Raw genomic sequence first — 22,502 nt, forward strand, 5'->3', positions numbered from 1 at the left:
AAGTTGATGAAAATCGGCTTCTTGCAGAGCCCCGGCGCCCACTCCAAACCCCACGCGCCACCACACCACAGCCCCCCGAGGGAGGGAAGGGAGGGGAGAGTGCGGGTGGGAGGAACAGAAGAGCAAATAGATCAACCCCAACTATCCAAACCGGAATCCCGAACCAAGGGGAGACGCGAGCGGCAGAGGAAGGGGCCGAGTGGTCGGCTCCCGGGAGGGGAGCGAACTGGCGGGGGCGCGGGGAGGGGGCGCGCCGGCCCCGGCCGCCCGGCTGCACTCACCTCAGCGCTGTCGGACGGGCTCTCCACAGCCATCTTCTGCCACGGGTCCGCCAGCTGCGCCAGCGGCATCTTCCCCCCCGGCCCGCCGCCTTCACCGCCTCCTCCCTCCCCGCCCGCCCCGCGGCCGGCCCCGCTCCGTCGCCGCCCGAGCCACACGGCAGCAGTGGCGGCAGCAGCTGCAGCAGTAGCGGCGGCTGCCCGGGAGAGGGCTCGGCGCCGACACCGACCCTCGAACGCCGCGCGCCCGGCTGGAGACGCCCGCGCGCCGAGCGAGAGCCTCGCGCCGCTGCCGGGCACCGGGTCTTGCCCCTTTCTTCCTCTCCTCCTTCCGCCGCCGGGACTACAGCTCCGCCCCCCCGCCGGTTCCCGCGCCCGCTCCCAGCAGAACAGCAGCCCCCGCGCGCTCCGCTACTTCCGCTCACAACATGGCGCCTAAGCGATACCTGTCTCTCAGAGCGAGGCTCGGCCGCCGCCGCCACCGCCGCGCGCACCCGGGGGCGGGGCCTGGGAAGACACGCCCCTGGCCGCGGCGCTCCGCTAGTCCCTCCTTCCTCGCCCCAGCCACTGCTTCTGGGCCTCGCCTTCTTTCTGGAAGGGCGAGCGGGAGAGATCTGGGGGCGTCGGCTGGAGGTGGGGGAAAGAGGGAAAAGGGAAGAGGTGCGAAAGGCTGGAGTTTCTAAGTGCCGCGAGTCCGAGCAGGTTGAAGGCTCCTCGGGGATGCAGAGGAGTGGTCCCCGCCCAGCTGGGGAGAGAGATGGGCGAGGCGCAGGGGGCGCAGTACAGTGCCGAGGACCCGGGGAGGGGGCGTCGGGTGTCTTTTCGGCGCGATTCTTCCGTGGGTGCACGTGGGCGCGCCAAGTCTATGGGCACATCCCGTAGTGGCCCAGGACCCGCCCTCTCCCAGGGTCACACGATGGGCATTCACCTGCCCCTCCACCCCCCACGACGGGGACACGGAAGGGTATGTGTCCCGGAGCCGCCTGGGGGTTCGGCTCTCGGTTTGAGTCAAGGCTTTCCAAATTGACGCTCTTGTGTTATATTTTTAATATTTGGAATTAGTTTGTCTTGCATGACTCGACCCCCCGCCCCAAGTCCGCAGAACCCTGGGGCTTCAGGCCCGACCCTCCAAGCGCGCCCCCTCCCCGGGTCTCCGCTGCCTAAATCCCTCACGAAGGAGAAAACAAGGAGGTTCTTTAAGGCTGCCCCTCTCTGCAGAGGTTGGGGAATTATTTATAAATATCTTGTTGGCAGGAGCCCGGGGTTCCTGCTCTTCTGTTGACTTTAAATAAAAGATTAGATTAAAAATCAGGCTGGCGGTGGGTGGAGGAGGGGGGAGAGGGAGAGCTTCTAACTCCTCCCGCCCGAGATAGGGAAGCCCTAGGTTAAGGAAACCCAACCCCCAGAAGGCAACGGAGGGCCGAGGACGGGGAGAACTTGAGGAGAGAAGCCTGGGCGTCTGGAGTGGGTTGGGGGGAGGGGGCGGAGGGTTCGACCCCCTGTTCCCCGCGCCAGGTGCCGCGGCGAGCTCAGTGCGTCCGGGCAGAATTGTGTAAAAGTCCCCAGGCTGAGTGGAAAGCTACCGCAGCGATCGGCTAACCGCCCTACAAGGAGAAGGAAAAAAGTAAAGGGAAATCTCCAGGCCGGCCAGTGCCTCTATCCCCTCAGGCCTCGGCCCAGGCGTCCCGGTCCTCCCACGCCGGGCGACCACAGCGCGACCCCCGCTGCGCTCCTGGTGCACGCCTTTTAACAGCTTCCTTTCATCCTCCCGGGACCCGCACACCTGGAGAGCCCTGGCCTCCCTCCCTAACGCAGGTGTGAGGATGAGATTAGAGCCCCACACCTAGCCGGCCAGGTCTGCGCGGGCGGTGCAAGGTTTCTCTCTGGGCCGAGAGAGGCAGGTGTTAGGCTCTTTCTGCTGCCTTCGCCTGCGCGCCCCTGGGCACAGGCTCGAGGCCCGGGAGCCTCGCGGCCACCTGAACAGGCTCCATCTGCTCAGGGAGCCTGAGGAGGCGGCCGGAAATACTCGCTGCGCGCCCTCTCCCGCAGCCTTGGACTCAGGGGGACAGCTCAGGGTTGAGCAACATCTGGGCAGGCTCAGCGTGGTCTCTTGGGTGGGGGTGGGGAGGACTGAGCTCGTGATTTTGTCACCTCCCCCAACATGCTGATTCAAGTGCTGCAAATCCAATCTGGACCCAAAACTCAGCTAATTTGGCAGCCACCGTCTCTGTAACTCCTGACGGTAAAACCAGCTTGCAGAAGTTTGAAGATAAGGAGTTGTGTATTGTTTTTCATTTGTGTACAAAGTGCCTAATTTATCTTTCATTTATATTGCAAAGCCACGTTACCATTCCTTACAGCGAAAAGAAGTTGGTCAATTTGGTTACTTTAAGGTAAATTACCCCCCAACGGTGATCAATTATTCCAATTAACATTCTTTCTTTAGTAAAAACATACATAGTTGAAAAGAGTTACTGTGTCTAACACTGTCCAGCGCTAAATACGCCGCTCAAAGGGTGAACTAACCTTTTTAAAAATAAATCGAACTGTATACTGAAAAGTTGATTTCGGTATCAATTTTTATTCATTTCCTTTTACCTTGAGAACTACAGGAATAACTTTTAAAACAGCGAATTGATCTGTAAAAGTAGTGTGAACAGTGGTCACATTGCAGGAGTTAAGCATTAAGTGAACTTAATAATGGGCTAAAGTACCACTAGCACAGCTGTCTCGCACATAGGATCAACTTGTTAAGTATGTGAATTGATTCGGGAAAACACTATTCTCCTTCCTTTTGCCCAAAAAGAAAAGAAAGCACATTTTTTTCCTTTTGGTTAACAATAAACTTTTTTCGTTTTTTCATTTATTAAATCCAAGAGTGGTGCAACCACTCACTCTGGCTGGGAGAATTTGGGAAAATCAAATGAGGCTGGGGGATTTTTCTTGCAGGTGGCAACAAAAAGAGTTATTTGAACATAGAAGGTGATATTGCCCTGAGCAGGATTACTTTTTTTTTTCCCCCGTGTTTAAGAAAGGAAAACTCTTAGGTATTCAAAGAATAGCTGCCTCTAGAGAGCACCTGTGCAGGGTTAATATGGGAGCCTCTTGAGCATTTAAAATAGGTTGGCTGGTCGCTACCGAGATGTGCTATAAGTGTAAAGTTCACACCAGATTTCAAAGGCTTAGTACCAAAAAAAGAATGTAAAGTATCTCATTAATAATTTTATAATGACTATGAGTTGAAATGATACTTTCAATATATTGAGTTAAATAAAATATTTTGTTAAAATTAATTTCCTGTTTCTTTTCACTTTTTTTTTAAAATGTGGCTACTATAAAATGTATACTTCCATACGTGGCTTACTTGTCAAGATTGGCATTATAGTTCTACAGGACAGTGCTGCGTTAGCATTGAGCCTTTTATATGTTCCTACAAGTCCTGTAATGTTAAGTGATATCCTCACATTCCACTGTCTTTTTGGGCTCCTCTGTGCAAAATCAGCAGAAAGGGTGGATTCAGTTACCTACTGATTCTGTACCCCTCCCCCCAACACATACATAAGTCTCTCAGTCAGAACCAAAATATTGGAAAGTTATTACTTGAAACTACAGCAAAGGGAAACAGCAAACCTCAGTCGAAAATCTGGACTAGATTTCCAAGAAATGATTCCTGCTGTATGACAGGACAACCAGATTTAACCTCCTCTGTCCCCAACAATTTCCTGCTATAATTATAACCTTTGTATACAAGTTCAAATGGGCATTTACTTAACAAAATAACATTTGTTCAAAAAATGGAGTTACATCAGTCTGGAAAAGTTACAAGATGACTAAACTATGGCTCATGGCACAATCTCTACCTCATATACAACCAATACTCACAGCTATAGGTTTGTCCCTATAGAAAACAAAGTGTAATCGTCAGTGCCCCTCTGAAACAAGTGTTTTCCCTCTACATTATCTGAGCATTTTTACTTTTCATACAAAAAAGAAAAAGTAATCACTAGAGACTATTTAACTATTTCTTTCCAGTGAGAAAGAAAGATAAAACTTAGGCTCAAATTTTATCTTGCACAAGACAATAATTAAACAAAATATGTGGTGACATATTTTTTTGTGTGTATGAGTTTCATCTTTCCTTTGAAATTTCCCAAGTAAAAATTATTAAGAATATCTTCCTGAATGACACACATCTTAAGAGACAACAAATTCTTCTACACCTATTCGAACATGTTTTTTACGACAATTCAAATTTTGGAAAATGTAAGATCTTCTCTAGATTCTCCTGCAGATACAAAGTTCAATGATTCTGGAGTTGCATGTGATGAAAGATGCTAATAAAATCTGGAAGGAACTAAGGGGAAGACAATCTATGATACAAATACTTGAAACGTTTAACATTCTTCAGGGTAAGGTGGTATGGGATCATGATAAGAGCAGAGCTAGGCCTATGTCCAAACTCCAGTTTCCTTTACATCTCTAAGCTTCAACTTAAAGGCCTAAAACAGGGTCTGGTACATAATAGTTGCTCAGTAGATACTGGCAAAATAAGCTTTGTTTTCCTCATCTGAAAATAGGATAGGGACTTCCCTGGTGGTGCAGTGGTTAAGAATCCACCTGCCAATGCAGGGGACACGGGTTCGAGCTCTGGCCCGGGAAGATCCCACAGGCCGCGGAGCAACTAAGCCCGTGCGCCACAACTACTGAGCCTGCGCTCTAGAGCCCGCGAGCCACAACCACTGAGCCCGCGTGCCACAACTACTGAAGCCAGCACACCTAGAGCCCATGCTCTGCAACAAGAGAAGCCACCGCAATGAGAAGCCCGTGCACCCCAACGAAGAGTAGTCCCCGTTCGCCGCAACTAGAGAAAGCCCGCGCACAGCAACGAAGACCCAACGCAGCCAAAAATAAGAAATAAAATTTAAAAGTAAATTAAAAAAAAAGAAAATATGATAATAACACCTACCTTGTAGAATTTTGAGGAAGATTGAATGGAAATAATGTCTGAGAAGCATAAAGCACAGTGCCTGCCACATAGGAAGAGCACTCAATAAATGGAGCTATTGTTATGAGCTTCAGAAAGGGAGTATTCCTGCATATATAATGCAGTTCAAATACTTCACTCCTAAAAGTTATTTCTTTCCATTTGTTGTGTGAGCATTTCATTATGGTATCATCTATTTCTTTAGGGCACTCTTGTATCACACACACACAAAAAAGAAACTGTGAGTAACTTCCTGTGGAATTCAAATAAAAGAGCATGTAGGGTAACGTCCTGTTCTGTTTTTCAAGCCACATATGTTGAAATGCAAATGATTACAGGTCAGTTGCCTCATAGGCTATGATCACAACTTTGTTTACGTAATGCTCAAAGGAAACTAACTAATGTATGATTCAAAGTTAACATTACCTGACTCATACTTATGTAGGGAGGACTGGAGGAACAGGGAAGTATGGAGGAAAGGTCTGTGTCAGACATGCTTTAATGTTTTCTTTTACTGGTTTCCAAAATGTTTAATCCTTAGAGGTGTCAGTTTGTTTCGGAGTTGTTAGAAGAGAAAGAATTATGGGGCTTTGAGACTTGACAAGGAACTAAGAACCCATTCTTGGAGCTTTAATAAGCTACTGTTTTCCTCCAGCTTTCATTCTACTAGAACAGAAAAGACCCACTAAATGTTCTTGTTTATAAACACTAATTCATAAGAGGGAGATAATACATTAAAATTTCATTTTCAAACTGATATTAAAAACGACTGCTTTTAACATTAACCAAAAATCGCAGTATAAAGTACTCCTTCAGAGGATAAACATTCCCATTTTATAACTATCAATTTAGTCTGGTTGGTTAGAGCAGTGGTTCTCAAATTTTTTTTCAGTCCACAAACCATTTTGAAACAAAAACCCAAGAACCACCAGTTCCTACTCACCACTATGGAAAAAAACCAAAACCCAAAAAACAAAAACCCAAACTTTATGGAACTGTTGCTTTGGAACGTGGCTGTTATTGTGGTTACGCTTCTTATTTTTAAAGTTTATATTTGTGCTTTTGAATGTAGATTTGCGTCTGCAGCTAGAAAAGATTCTTTAAAAAATATGCTAACTTTTTTAGCGACTTGCATTTAAGATCAGTCTATGACCAGACCTCAACTGGGGAAGTGACTTTGGGGAAAGCTATGGCATCAAATGGAACTTGATTCCTTGACCACCGAATGAACCTCAGATCTCTATGTTTGGGAAATCTGAAGCTTTAATCACAAAGATGTGTGAAAAATTATGTGAATGGGGCAGTGTCAAATCAGGTCTGGTGCTGGAAAAACTGGTTGTGGATAATAATGCCATATTTGTAAATGAAGTACATTTTCATCAAACAACACTTCACTTATGATTTCAGTAGCTTGTTTTCAAGTCATGTTCCTGGTGACTAGTAAATAAAATAAATACTTTGGGGAGATATAAATATTAAGGAATTCCTTTATTTTAAAAAATCAAATTTAAATAACTTACAATTGCCTACTAAATAAGGGATGAATTCTATAGATTACACAAAATTTAAAGAAACCCCACCGAATGAAACTATATGCAAATGTTGAGTGTATGTGTAAGCCAGTTAATAAACCAATTAGAAGTTGCATTGGCAGTTTTGGACACTTCACCATCTTATCTAATGATGGTGATCTTGACAATAATAGATAGACATTTATTTCATACATACTATGTGTCAGGCACTATTATAAGTGTTTCATGTATATTAACCTTTTTTTTTTTTTTTTTTTTTTGGCCGTACCGTGTGGCACGTGGGATCTTAGTTCCCAGACCAGGGATTGAACCCATGCCCCCTGCATTGGAAGCACGGAGTTTTAACCACTGGACCTCCAGGGAAGTCCTATATTAACCTCTATAATCATCATTGCAATCCTAAAAATACTAAATACATATTAATAGTAGCTAACAGCTATTGAGTACTTAAAAACTGTTAAATGGTTTGCATACATTGTTTCTTTCTAACAATAGGTATTTGTTAGCAAAAGTGTTTTATTGTGATAAAGAATGAATGTTTTTCACTATAATTAATTCCTTCAAAAAATTCAGGAAAATGCTTGGGGAAAATGTACCATAAGATATAGTCAAATAAGTACTTAAAGCATCCTTATTAAATATATCTGCATGTCATGTTGCTTTCTTATTCTTTATTTCACCTTGGTGGAGACAGCAAGATTCTGTGAATATCATTTTGAAAAAAAGAAAATAAGTTTTAGTTTCTCCAAAGAGTAATGTAAGGCTTTTTGAAAGGATGCTAAAGGAGATAATTTTCAAATGAAAACTTTCCCTTCCATAGTTCATCATGAGTCTTTAGACCACTGTTTCAGGCTGAATTCTGCCCACCCTACACCCCACTCTCACAATGATATGTTGAAGTCCTAACACCCAGTACCTCAGAAAGTGACCTTATTTGGAAACGAGGTCATTGCAGATATAATCAGTTAAGATAAGGTCATACTTGAGTAGAGTGTGCCCCTAATCCAATGTGACTGTTCGCCTTATAAGAAGAAGGCCATGTAAAGGCAGAGGATTGGAATAACGCATCAACAAGCCAAAGGTTGCTGGCAAACCATCAGAATCTAGGAAGGGGCAAGGATTCTCCCACAGGTTTCAGATGGAACATGGCCCTGCTGCCACTTTTATTTTGGACTCCTAGTCCCTAGAATTGTGAGCAATAACTTTCTGTTGTTTTAAGCCACCCAGTTTGTCGTGCTTCATATGGCAGTCCTAGCAAACTGCTACAGCACAGAGAAGATTTTTGCTTATACACTTGCATAGCATTTTTACTTCTGAAAACACTACATCTTCTACTAAGGAATTTCTAAAATAGTAGGTGCATCTCTGTAAGTAATAGGGCAAAAAATAATGATAGAGAAGAATTTGAAATATGTTTTAAAATGGACTAGGAATAGAATTTAGAATTTAATTTCTTCAGGTTAAACACTTACTGCTAACAAAAATAATCCCTGATTCTTATCTCTGGAATCCAGACAACTCTATATGAGCAATCCCCCCCCTCCCCGACAAGTATAGTATGCACTCACTGTTATTTACTAAACTGAAGTGGAAAAAAAAAAATGCTGTAGCATCCTAAATCTGTCCTTCTGTCTGGGAGGTCTGTATTTGAGCCATATAGTTTCTCCTTTAGAAAGTAACTTGCCTCTACTTCTCTTCCTGTATTTCTCAAGGTAGTTTTTGGCATTATCATCTACTTAGTTCACCAGATTAGAAATCAAGGGTTTATCCTGTCATCCTACCACACTTCCTCTCGCCTCCATCCCCTATGTTATTTGACAGCTAGATTTCGTTGATTCTCCTTTCTAATCTATCTGGATTCTGTCAAACTCTCCTATTCCACCACCCCAGAGTTTGCCATATCCGGCCTGTATTATGACAGCTCCCTTTAGAACCTTCCAGGCTTTCACCAGTTCTCCACACTATGGCCAACAGTTGCTTCCTAAAATGAAAATCCCATCTTATTTATCCCTTGCTTAAAACCCACAGCGGCTTTTCTTACCTCAGGATAAAATCCCAGCACCTTTGCATAGATGCAAGACACCTGCCTTTTTCTCCAGTCATTAATGACAATTAAAGAGAAATAATTAAGGATTTATCATGCCTTTTCTTGTATAAACAGTATTTCAGGCCAACCATGTAATATTAGTTGATGAAAGTTCTTTACAGAATTATATCGAAGGAATGACAGACTTAGAAAAGTGCCATTTTGAAAACCATAATGAAGAAGCTGATTCAGGCAAAAATTGTAAATGAATGAAGCCATTAGATGAAAGGTGGATGGAGAACTTGAAATTGGAAGGATCAGGCTATCACCACCTGAACACAATGACCAATCTTAGCATCAAAATATATGGCACAGCCAAGCACTGTAAGCCTCCTCTGTCATGCAATAGGAAGCATATAAGACCACCTATGAAGTATTCTTTCCAAAAACCTGAAATGGAATTCAATTAAGCCTCTAGAGCTGTGCTGTCCAATATGGCAGCCACTTGTCACAGGTGGCCATTTAAATTAAATATGATAAAATTTTAAAATTCAGTTTTTAAGTCCCACTAACCACATTTCAAGTGTCAATTTTCACATGTGGTTAGTGGCTATGGTATCGGTACACATTATAGAACATTTCCACTGTGGCAGAGAGTTCTATTGAACAGTACTGCTCCAGAGCTAACTTCTGTCTTTGAGAAAAAGGGGGTTAGAGAAATTAAACGACACCAGAGGCAAACAAGTAGACAAATATAAAGAGTGTGATATATTCTGCAGGTTTCGTTGATTCGGTTTCTACAATAAATCAATGGAATGAATAAAAAGGGGGAGGGGGGTTTCCCTGGTGGCACAGTGGTTGAGAGTCTGCCTGCCGATGCAGGGGACACGGGTTCGTGCGCCGGTCCGGGAGGATCCCACATGCCGCGGAGCGGCTGGGCCCGTGGGCCATGGCCGCTGAGCCTGCGCGTCCGGAGCCTGTGCTCCACGGCAGGAGAGGCCACAACAGTGAGAGGCCCGCGTACCGCAAAAAAAAAAAAAAAGGGGGGGGAGGGAGTGATGCTTTATACTGAAAGAGACAACCAAATGTAATGTGTGGACCTTGTCTGGATCCCGATTTGAACAAACCAACTGTAAATATACTTTTGAGATAATCATCAAAATGGGATTATGGATGGAATTTGGTGGTTTTAAAATTTTACTGAACTTTGGTATCCCATTCAGCTCTTGAAATGCCCATTTCCCTGACTTTAACATCTTCAGCAGCTTTAAGTGAGAAGAAGGACTCCAGGTCTGGCCACAAGACATCCTGAGTGTAATGAGTGAGGAAGCGGGGCGCAAGGCAGAAGCAGGCAAATGTGAACATCTGGAATGGCAGAAGGGTTGTCTCTTCTCTGACAGCAAAAGGACAGCCCACAGCAAACAAATCCCTGAGTGCAACAGAACTTTAGAACTACTCTAAGTTTGGAGCACTCTCCTAGGGATGTGTGCTGTCTGGGAGCCAGGCAGGGCAGTGGTTCTGAGAAGGATTGGAGGCAGATTGTGTTATTAATGGGGAATAACCAATTTGAGGTGAAACCAAGAGACCAGAATTGAGGTCCAGGATCAGGAGATACAGCTGGTATGAATGAGAAAAGAAGGTGAGAGTGGGGTTGGAACTTCCACCATGCTATTCTAAGCCGGGATAATTGGAAAAATCATGCAAACTCCAGAATCCTGGAGACAAGAGGGTCAGATGAGCAGATTGGTCTCCTCTTCCCTCCACTGAGGAAAGGCTAAATTCTAAAACGCTTTCTCTGACAGTGGTCCTTATAAACAGAAGAGTAGAGAACCATTTTCAAACCCCACTTGCTAGATTGGTTTCTGTTAGTTCTGGACTGGGCGAAATTGGTTTTCTTTGGTTCTCTTTTTCCTTCTCTCCCCAAGATATGGGTTGTGTCTGAGGTCCTATCTTCTACAAAATATTTTAATTGTGATAACAAACAAATAAAATGTACTATCTTATCCATTTTACAGTGTATAGTTCAGTAGTGTTACGTATATTCACATTATTATGCAACCAACCGATCTCCAGAACTTTTTCATCTTGCAAAACTGAAACTCTGTACCTCTTGAACAACTACTCCCAATCTCCCCTCTCCTCTATGGCCACTGCCATTCTACTTTCTGCTTCTGGGAATTTCACTACTTTAGATCCTCATATAAGTGGAATCATATAATATGCCTTTTTTTGTGGCTGGCTTATTTCACTTAGCGTAATGTCCTCAAGGTTCATCCATATGTAGCATGTGTAAATTTCCTTCCTTTTTAAGGCCAAATAATATTCCACTGCATGTACATACAAGTTTGTTTATCCATTCTTCTGTCAACGGACACTTAGGGCTGTTTCCACTTCTTGGCTATTGTGAATAATGCTACTATGCACGTGGGTGTGCAAATTCAAAGTTCTTTGATGACGTGGTAGATTGCAAAGTGGCCATAAATTATTCCCTTTTTTGTATCCATGCCCCTTTGTGATGTGACTTTGCAGTTTCTCCCATCAAAGCGCAGAGTTTATTTCCCTATTACGTGAATCTGGAACAGCCTGATGACTAGCTTTGGCCAATAGCATGAGATGGAAGCAATGTGTTACTTGCTCCAAGTCTGAGCCTTAAGAGGTCTTACACACATCTGTTTGCTCTCTTGGAACCCATGTGAACAAGCCTAGGTTAAACTATTAGAGGATGAGAGAGCATATGGAGCAGAGGTGAGCCATCTCAGATGAGGCCTGAAACACGTACATTCTATATAATGCATATGTAGCAATTATGGAGTCATACAGTTTGAATGGTGAGTTTTATCAAAATCCATTTCGACATAATTCCAACAACTGTCAGCAAAGCTGACTTGGCAGCTCTACTGGCAGATACTGAGTGAGCCCACAAGAGACCAGTACAAATGTCCAGCTGAACCCAGACCAAATTGCTAGCCTGCAGAACTATGAGCTAGATAAACGGTTGTTGTCTTAAGCATTTTTGATTGGCTATGCAGCAATAGATAACTAATAAATATTACTTCTCTTTCAACTATATTCATTCTCCCTTGGAGATCTAATCCAATTTTATAGGGACTTCAGTGATCACTTCCGTATTGAATGACTCCAACTCACTCTCCCCAGCTTCGACTCTGATCTTTTGCACAGCTCTACCTTGAATTTGGAACTCCATATTGGATACTCCATCTGGATATCAAGTTAACACTCCAAACTGAATATTTCGAAACCTGGGTTTGTCATCCAATATTCAAGCCTTATATCCTCTATGGATGTTTCTATTTCTGTTGGTGGTACTACCATTCTTTCAGTCAACCATACTTGAAACCTCAGTGCCGTCTCTGATTCCTCTCACTTCTTCCCTTAGTCAGATGATAGTTTTCAGTTATTTTTTGCCATATTCCCTCACTTTACATTTGTAGAACTACGCACTCATCAAAACTTCCTCACTGTTCTCACATCTCTGGCCTCTGCACCCTCCAATTAATCTCATACAGTGATTTTAGATTCATTCTTCTAAGATACAGAATGATGAGTTCACTTCTCAGGTTTATTCATTACCAGCATATTTTCCTTATGTCTACTGATCTTAACATCTGGGTCATCTCCACTGATTCTCTCCGCTGATCTTTTTTTTTTTTTTTTCTCTTGAGTATGGGTCATGTGTTCCTATTTCTTCCTATGTCTAATAATTTGGGATTGTATCCTGGATACTGTAAATGACATGTTTTAGAGATTCTGGATTCTGTTCTGTTCTTCCAAAGGATCTTCTGGTTTGTTTTTTGCAGGCAGTTACCTTGGCGGAGCTCAAATTCCAAACTGTCTCCCCCATGGTGGGCAGCAGCTGAAATCAAAGTTCAGTTTTGTTTTTTGTTTTTTGTAAAACCTTACCTGGGCTTCTTGGAGTCTGCCCTGTACTTGTGTACTTCCAAGATCACCCAGAGATTTAGGCAAAGTTTAAATACGGAACTTAAATTACTCCCTTTCTGTCTTTCTCCATTCACAGATTCCTGCCCCCACCCCTCCCCACTCCAAACTGTCCTCTGGTTCTTCAGTCCAATAAGAATGCAGGCTTAGCCGCCCTCCTTGGTGAAGACTGGGACTTGCCTTCACGCAAAAAGCTGTAAAATGAATATGGGAAACTCACAAAGATTTGATGTTGTCCGTCAAGTGTTGACCCCTACCCCCCAATACCTTCCTGCTTGTTTGCTCTCCAGTGTCTTCAGGTAAGATTTAAAAAAAAATCTTGTCCAGCATTTAGAGTTGTTATCTAGAGAAGGGTGGTCACAAAGGAGCTACTCTCACATTATCAGGAGCAGAATCATTCCACAGATTTAAAGCCTTCCATGATTCTCCACTAAAATCTGTGGACCAAATCTAGGACTTGGTATCTATTATAGGTTCTTCTTAAATGGATCACCCGTGCTTCCCCACTCCTGCTAAGCACTTTCCTGTCTCTGAGCTTTTGTTCACTTTGTTCCTTCCTGTTAAATGCCCTTCTCATCTCCACCTATCAAAATGTTATCCATCTTTAAAGTGCCCCAGGACTTGGTCCTAGGTCTCTGTTCTACTCGATCAACACTTTCTCCCTATTGATCTTATCTAGGTCCATGGCTTTAAATACCATCTATATGCTAATGATTCACAAATCTATAGCCTCAGCCCTTATGCCTCCACTGAGCTCCAGATTTGTGTGTGTAAATGTCTACTCGATATTTCCACTTGAATGTCCAACGGGCATCTCAGACTTAACATGATCAAATTAGAATTCTTGTTAATCTTCCTCCTCAGCCCCATTCCCTCTGCAGGCCTTCTCAATAAATGTCAACACTGTTCATAAGCCAAAAGTCTAGGAATCATCTCTAATTGCTCTAGTCCCCTTACACTCCACGTGCAATCCATCAGGAAATCTTTTGGCTCTATCTTCACAGTAGATCTTGAATCTATCCACTTCTCTCTAGCCCTCTGGCTACCACTGAAATTTAAGACAACATGATCTCTCACCTGGACTCTTCCAGTTGCCTCCTGAGAGGCGTTCCTGCTCCTACTCGTATCTCCTTACAATCCCTTTTCCACCTTACAGCCACAGCGAACTTTTACAAATGCAAACCAGATCATGTCACCCTCTTGCTCAACCATTTAATGCCTTCCCAAAGCACTTAGAGTCCAAAATCCTTCCTATGGCCTACATGGTCTTACACAATTTGAACCCTATCTACCCCTTTGACTTCATCCCCTATCACTCTCCCCGTTTCTCATTACACTCTGCCTCCATTGGCCCTATTCCTATATCTTGATTTCACCACTCTCAAATCTTTATTTCCTCATTGTCTGTCTTCCCTGTTGGATTGTACCTTCTGTGAGGGCTGGGACTTTTCCAATAAAATCTTTTTGGGAGAAGGAATGAATTCAGCATCAATGCACTTTCTCCACAAAGCCTTTCCTGTACCTCTTTGATGGCAATATACTCTCACTCTCCTTGAATTTTATGTCCACATCTCTTTTAGCATGTACCACTTCCTGTCTCATGTTGTAGTCATTTGTGTATGTGTTCTATTGTCCCAAATTAACTGTGATATCAGAATGGGCAGAATCCCTGCCTGATACATCTGAATATTCCCCACATGGCCTACTATAAGGCTTTGCACAGAGCGATGCTGATAAATGTTGAGCAAAATGAATAAATAACCATGTCATTATTTATTTCTATCGAAGGGGAGTATCATTAACACTAAAAACAGTGCCAACAGCTGTCTTTGGTTAGGCTACTACTAAATTCCTTTGGAATTAACAAAACATTTCACTAACATCTATTTTATGAAATGTTTTTAAAGTGGTTTGTAATGTTTTAGAGCTTCATTAGAAATGGTGGAAACTACTGAAGTATTCTGCCTGAGACACATTTGAACAAAACTGCCTGAAATGTTCATGCAACCAATATATCTAAATGTTCTAAAAACATACCAATGAGTCATGACTAATTCAGCCAGCAGAATTTCGTGGGTACGTTCTATATAATGGATAGGTAGCAATTCTGGAGTCATGCTCGTAAAGTTTGAATGTGAGTTTTATCAAAATCCATTTCAACATAATTCCAGTCCCTGAAATGGAAAAGTTTTCACTTTAATTATACAAATCTCAGACCTGAACCTTAAATAGACTGCTTTTTATGATCTCATCTTTCTCCTTGGCTCCCTTTTACCTATTCTTTCTAGTTTCCCAGCCCTTGCTGCTGAACTATGCTTTTCCCTGGTACTATTTCAAGCTTCTACTCAGCATCTAAACTCATTCACAAAGCTCATTAATGCCATAACAGCTTCACCTCAGAGAGAAATACTTCTTAATGTATTTTTTCATCTCATAGAATGATTCACAAGTTTTACTGCTATAGTTTGCTCGTCATTTTTAGCTCTTTTTACTTGCTTTATTAACTTTTTGTACAGTAAGACCAATGTTTTCGATTGTGGATTATTTATTTGGTGGGGGGTGACTGTTTCCTTATTTCCATTTTCTCTACTTTTGTATTCTGCATGTATTCTGTTGTATTCTGCTCAGGTTCAACAAAGAAGAGTTTTAATAAATTGAAAAGAGAAATTGAAGCAAAGCCAACATGGAAAAATGTATGACTGAAAACTATGTGACCAAGGTAAATGAAATGCAAAGTTAAGATGCTGCTAATCTTGAACTGCAAAAGACATTGCTCATAAATGACACCGTGGGACAAAGCATTAAATAATTCAAGAGCACTGATGTCATTGTTAAAACATTGTGCAGATGATGGATAATCTTTTCTCTTTTTAAGTTACTTCGTGTAAGAGATTTTCCGTGTTCTACTCATCTTTTTATCCCAGTGGTTAAGCTTTTAGAGTAATGCACAAAAGTCTAGGTAACATGCAGTGAAGCCAAAGTATTGCTCTTTTGTATTTATACCAGGGGAGACTTATCAGTTAGGATGTTCTTTACTGCAAAGAGCTGAAGACCTAACTAAAAGAAGCCTAAGGAATAAGGAAATTTGTTATTTTATATAAGGAGAGAACTAAGGGTAGAGTGATTGCAAGGTTAATTAATTCAGTGACTGACAATGTTATTAAAAGCCCAGGCTCCTTCCATATTTTTGCTCTGCCATTCTTAAGAGAATTGGTTTGCTCCTCAGGCTTGTCCCATCGTGGCTGCAAGACGTCCACAACAGTTCCAGCTGTCATACGGAGACAACATAAATTTATGTTCTCATAGTTCTGTTGCCTAGAAGTCCAAAATCAGTTGTTGGCAGGGTTGGTTCCTTCTGAAGGTTCTGAGGGAGAATCTATTTCGTGCTTTTCTCCTAGCTTTTGCTGGATGCCAGCAATCCTTGGCGTTCCTTGGCTTACAGATGCATCCCTCCAATATATGCTTCTGTCTTAACATGGAGTTCTCACTTGTGTGTCTATGTGTCCTTAAATGGCCTGCTTATATGGATACCAGTTATTGGATTTATGGCCTTCCTAATCCAGTATGACCTCATCTTAACTAATGACGTCTGCAAAGACCCTATTTCCAAGTAAAGTCACATTCTGAGGGTCTGGATGGACATGAATTTTGGGACACCATTCAATCCAGTACAGTGGTTAAATGCTTTCTAGACCCATATGACCCTTGACAACTTAATGGGAAAGAAAGAATTTTTCTAAGGGAAAGTCAGTAGCCTGTCTGAAGGCAAGTGATATGAAGAACATTATAATGAACTTCTTTCATTATTAAAATAATTACACTTCCATACATAGGTGTTTAACACATTCCTGTACATACAACTCTGTTAAACCTGCTATTTTATTTTTGAAGGGCTCCTTTTCTATTCTCTGAATACTTTATAGGTATTGAGCAACTCTCTGTATAATGTCCATCCATATACATGTGTACATGTGTGAGACTACATGAATACTGTAGGTAGCAGATAGCTTGCTTTGCAGTGAATGATTAATGACAACTATATATTTGATGAGGTTTCAAAGAAATTATATTAAAAGAAAGAAAAACAGAAACAGAAAATCAGCAAACCCTGATTTGATAATATTTAACAATACAACATAATTTCCCCAAGTATGTCCAATCAGTTGTAAAGGTCTTGATGCAATCTTCCCCAAGTCTTCTTCCCTCCATAAATATAAACTCAAGGAAACCCATTCTTAAATATCTCTGGTACTGTTATTGCTCTACCCTTAGATATTAAGATGAACACAGATTTTAACATGCTGGACTCTCAGGGTAAAAACTGGCCAGTAATTTATTATGGTTCCGTGGAAAATTGCTGAACTCACACCACTTCCCAGCATTGCTATAAGGGGCAGGAAAGAAGATAGGTGAGTAAGGAACTAGTTAATGTCATAGAAAATTCCATTTTGGTCTTTGTGACAAATATGGATAATATCATGCTCTTCCCCTGTCCAGAGAGTCTTAGAGGAGTTGGTGGATAAATTACCACAAATATAAAAGCACCCTGTTCTCTTATGCAACAGTCATCACACTTATAATTACATATTTATGATCTTCCCCATTCTAATGTAAAGCCCACGAGACCAGGGACTAAGCCTGTCTTATTTATTTTTGTGTCCTCAGAGCCTGGCACAGTGGCTGGCAAAGAGAAACAATGAAATATTTGTTGAAGTGAATTGAAATAGAAAAGGTCTTAACTCCTTATGGGTATGGATAACTTTACTGCTAAATATTGAATGAGATTTCCTGGTACCCGCTGACTGTTTAGATGATGTATGGGGCTGACACTGCAAGGTATTCCCAAGTAACCATTCTTCCCATCTTTAGTTGGAAACATGGCCATCCAAAATGAAGACTATACTTGCTGGTTTCCCTTGCAACTCGGTGTGGCCAAAGGGATATTAGCAGAAATGATGTGTGGCAGTTTCCAAGAATCTTCCTTAAAAGATGGCTAGTGTGTGATCTTTGCTTCTTATCTTATTTTCCCTTTCTTTCTCTTGCTGCCTAAAGCACAGGTATGGAGCTCTAGCCACTATTTTAGACCATGGGGATAAGGGTCACATCCCAGAGTTATATGGAGCTTGGGTTCCTGAGGACTTTGTGAAGCAGGGCTGCTGTAGCAGCCCTGGATTGATTACTTCTTCTTTTTAAAAAATTTATTTATTTATTTATATTTTTGGCTGCTTTGGGTCTCTGTTGCTGTGTGCGGACTTTTCTCTAGTTGTGGCGAGCGGGGGCTACTCTTCGTTGCAGTGCACGGGCTTCTCATTGGGTGGCTTCTCTTGTTGCAGAGCACGGGCTCCAGGCATGCGGGCTTCAGCAGTTGTGGCACTTGGGCTCAGTAGTTGTGGCTTGCGGGCTCTAGAGCGCAGGCTCAGTCGTTGTGGCGCACGGGCTTAGCTGCTCCGCGGCATGTGGGATCTTCCCGGACCAGGGCTCGAACCCATGTCCCCTGCATTGGCAGGAGGATTCTTGACCACTGCGCCACCAGGGAAGCCCTTGGATTGATTACTTCTTAATTTTTATGTGAGAGAGAAAAAAATTTTAACCTTGTTTAAACCACAGGTATTTTGAGTCTTTGTTATTTGCTGGATAATATAAGGTAATCCTTCACAACTGGTGTACTCATATACAATATGATCTACCCTAACTTGAAAAATCTTTAGACATAATTTTAGGATGATACCGAAAAAATAACCTACTTATTTTATCAAGTCCGTATGCCACATTTATCAATAAGACATACTTTTTTGTGGACGGTATTCTAAAAGCTGAACAAGGAGGTCATGATGCAGTTTCCAGAAATTATTACCTTACAAACAAGCTCAGGTTTTATGAGAAATCATTAACTATAAAATATATAAAGAGTAATCAAGAGCAGAGGCATGGACTTCTCTAGCTGAGTTCTGGTTATCTGTCTGAAATAGTTCATGCCTCATTTCTTACTTACTATAAATCTTTCGACTGTCATTGTCAGGCATTAATCAAAGATCACACACATAACAATAATTCTTCTGTAACCAAAGACATGATTGGTACCTCCAATTACAGTAAACTTAATAATAATATATAACTAGAAAAACAGTCAAACATTGCCAAGAGATTGACTACGGAATCTGTCTGTCTGGCATGATAAAGTTGTTTGATTCCAATAGTTTAGACTTTGTGGGAATTTCATTGTATTTACCTTGTACAATCCTTAAGAAAGTTTAAGTAATAATGTAGTATAGAAATATTGAGGGGAGCACATATATCTTTATCTGCCTTGGTGTGGGACAATGCTAAAGGACATAAGTTGCACTAGGGTAGTAGTTCATCAACATTTTGAGGTCAGGATCCCTTGAGAATTTGATGAAATTTATGGATCTATCCCAAGAAAATACCTATATTCAAGGTGGCAATATATATTGGAATTATCTCCTTAGCACCTTTCTTCTGGAAATTGCCTTTCCATCTACTTGGTTATCATAGGAGCCCCAATGCTGGTACAACATAAGCTCATCCCTGGCTGCATCTTATTGGTCAATGGATGATCACGTGACCCAAATCAAGCCAATCAGAGTCTGAGCCCAGGACTTTTTAGAACAGGAAAGGAGAAAGAGGGCCAGTCTCTTTTCAGATACTCGAAAAAGTAAAATGTAAAGCTCTGAAGTAGTTATTAGCCATGTTTTCCAACACATAGAGAAAGTCAGTTTGCAGCAAAGGAGAAGAATAAAGCCAATGAGCAGAGAGAAGTATGACAGAATTCACCAAATGTATATTTTATTTTAGTAATTTCTAAGGCACAGCCAATCACATTGCTGACTTTGAATTCTGTGAGAAATCTTTATCCTAACTTCCTCTTTCTGCTTGAACAACTTTAGTTTGAGTATTTTTAACCTGCAACACAGAGAGTACTATCTAGGACACACAGGTATATGTGAAACTGTTCCTTCAATATCAGGGCATTAACCAGGGCTTAAGGACTCCGCGTATTAGTGTAATTACTCGGGATCAAATGGATTTTGCTAATTAGACATGAATCAGCTATTAAATGAAGTAAATTCACCATGTCTCATATTTACAATAGTCTGATAGCAGGTTATGTTATCGTATATATGTATGAAACAAAACTTTGTTTCATTAGCAGTATCCTACAATTCACCTTTCCCCTATTTCATACTTTTCCATCCATATTTATCAAGATTTTTAAAACGTTTTAAGTGCTTTTAACATTAGCGTATTGATTTTCCTTTTGAATATAAAATGAGAGAGAAAAGAAACAATAGCACGCCAGTTTATTTCCTGCTGCTCTAGGAAGCAATCAGGTCCCAGCAAACTATAAAATAAAATTTATAGGAGTCCGTTTTGTGAACCAGAATGAAAATTTTATTAATTTAGAGAGAGGTGTAGACTTTTCTAGTGACTTGAACCACAGAGTCTTTTCTCCAAGGTACTCCCTTCCTGATATAGCTAGAAACTATCTTATTTATCAGCAGGCCATACTGATGAGGATGGAATTACAGAGAAGAAATCAAATGATGATAAGAGATAGACTATCCAGGCTTTGCTATATCCGAATGAACTACTCTTCTCAAAAACAGAATAGTAGTCTATGGGAAAGTTCTAGATACCCTTCTCATTGCATTGAAAAGTTTTTTTCTTGTCATCTATTCTGCTGGATGGATCCCGGCTATCTTCTTGAATTTTATTAATTTTCATCAAAGACATTGCCTTCTCTCTGATTTTTGACTGATTCTCTGTTCATGTAGTTTCTGGATTTCACCTTTACCTTCTGGGTCTGGAACTCTTTATTACTCGCCAGGTCCAGCAGGTTTGACCAGGAGAAGGTCCACAGAAAGTTGAATATTGAACGCAACTCCAATTCCCATAATAAGAATTTAATGAAACTAAAAGAAAAATATGGAGTGACTTATGCAAATTCTAGGGTCACAGCCTGAGAATAAACTTGTAACCTAATTCTGAAAGGAGAGACTAAGCTCTTGGAGGATGGAATAATTCTCTCCAGCCAAGTCTGTTCCCATTTCGTTTACACGAGGCCTCCCCTTTTATAAATAGGTAGATGTGAGAGAGTTTCCACACTAGGAGATACTGCCTTTTATTACGTTTGCAATAGAGTAGGAGCTACACATAGTAGTTCATCAAAGAGATTCTGTCAAAATCTGGAGGCCCCCATATTTTCTGCTTTAAAATATTCATGCTTCCTTTCTTACTATCCTCTTGCTTGCATAAACGCTATTGTGTTTCCAAAAGAGAGCATTTATAGGCTTTAGAAATGTACATGGGTTGTGACATTTGTAGCCAGGGTCTGACATTTAGATGGGTTCATATTCAAAACATGTCATTCAAAATTAGCACAGGAGCCAAGGAAATATAGTCAGAGAAAAGTGACGATACACACACTTCAGGGTTTTACTTCAGGCATTAAGTAGGAATTGAATTGAGTGAAATAAAAAAATGTCTGCAACAGGGTTCTTGTGAGTAAACCATCTTAGAAGTAGATCTTCCAGCCCCAGTCAAGCCTTCAGATGACTGCAGCCCTGACTGATATCTTGAATGCAATCTCAAGAGAAACTAGGAGCTAGAACCTCCTAGCTAGATGACTGACAAATCCCTGGCCAACAGAGACTGAGATAAAGTTTATTGTTGCTTTAAATTGCTAATTTTGAGGTAATTTGTTATGTAGCAACAGAAATTGATACAGCCTATAAGGTACATAATCTTGCCCAAGGCTACTTCTCTGACTGCATCTTGTACCACTGTTCCCATTGCCCACTGCCTCTAGCCACGGTGATCTTTTTAGTATTTATTGACTCATTAAGCATGTCCCCTCCTCGGAGTCTGTACTCTTACTGTTTCTTCTACCTGGAGTGCTATTTCCCCAGCTTTCTACATTATTTACTGCTTCAATTCACTCATGTACAAATAAGAAGATATATTTTAAAAATCAATAGTTTTTCCTCTTTTCTAGCAATAAGTACCTAGAACAGGAAATTGAAAAAATCTATTCCATTCATAATATTGAAAAAAGCCCACATGAGATTCATAACAGAAAGCTAATAAGAAAGGTTCAGAACTACCATGAAAAGGCGAATAAATTCAAATTGAAGGTCATAAAACAAGATCTGACCAAATGGAAAGACACTTTAAATCTTGTAGGAGACAAGATAAAAAACTCGATTTTCTCCAATTAATATATTAATTCAATTAATTCTAGTTAGAATGCCAGTAGGTGAATTTTTGTAAGTTTTTTTAAACTGAATAAAATATCCTTTTTCTCTTAGGTGGAAGAATAAGTGTCTGAATGTCTGAGAAGAGTCAAGGCATTTTTTTTGGAAATATCACAATACAAAGGGCAACATTTTGCCAGATGAGCGAACATATTATAAGGCCCAATCAATACGGTAATTGAATAAGAATAAACAAATATTTCAATGGAAAAAAAACAGTCCATAAAAAATTCCAAAACATGTAAGAATTTAGTAATGACAAGTAATTGTGGGAGAGAATGGAGAGCTGTGGGAGACAACAGAGAATTGTACGAGAAACATGGAATTATGTGAGAGGGAATTTTGAGGACTGAGAATTATGAGAGAGGAAATTGTGGGAGAGACAAGGAATTGTGGGAGTGAGAAAAACTGTGACAGATGTAAGGAATTTTGTAAGAGACAAAGAATTGTGGG

General features: G+C 41.3%; 1 protein-coding gene across 5 annotated transcripts in view; it reads right to left on the bottom strand.

The window, feature by feature from the left end:
• The window catches only part of RPS6KA3 (ribosomal protein S6 kinase A3), a 110,632-nt gene extending 109,967 nt beyond the window's left edge, over nt 1-665 (bottom strand). For 3 of the 5 annotated variants that reach the window (XM_029240327.1, XM_029240328.1, XM_029240325.1), the window contains exon 1: nt 282-332. In XM_029240327.1, coding sequence (XP_029096160.1) covers nt 282-314 — 33 coding nt within the window. In that variant the 5' untranslated portion in view covers nt 315-332. Of the gene's footprint in view, nt 1-281 lie in introns of all 5 variants that reach the window. The other 2 variants (XM_029240329.1, XM_029240336.1) reach the window with 2 other exon arrangements.
• Between the last annotated feature and the right edge of the window lie 21,837 nt (nt 666-22,502).

The sequence above is a fragment of the Monodon monoceros genome, unplaced genomic scaffold (genome assembly GCF_005190385.1).
Source record: "Monodon monoceros isolate NGI ecotype Baffin Bay Population unplaced genomic scaffold, NGI_Narwhal_1 Super_Scaffold_22, whole genome shotgun sequence".
Lineage (NCBI taxonomy): Eukaryota > Metazoa > Chordata > Mammalia > Artiodactyla > Monodontidae > Monodon > Monodon monoceros.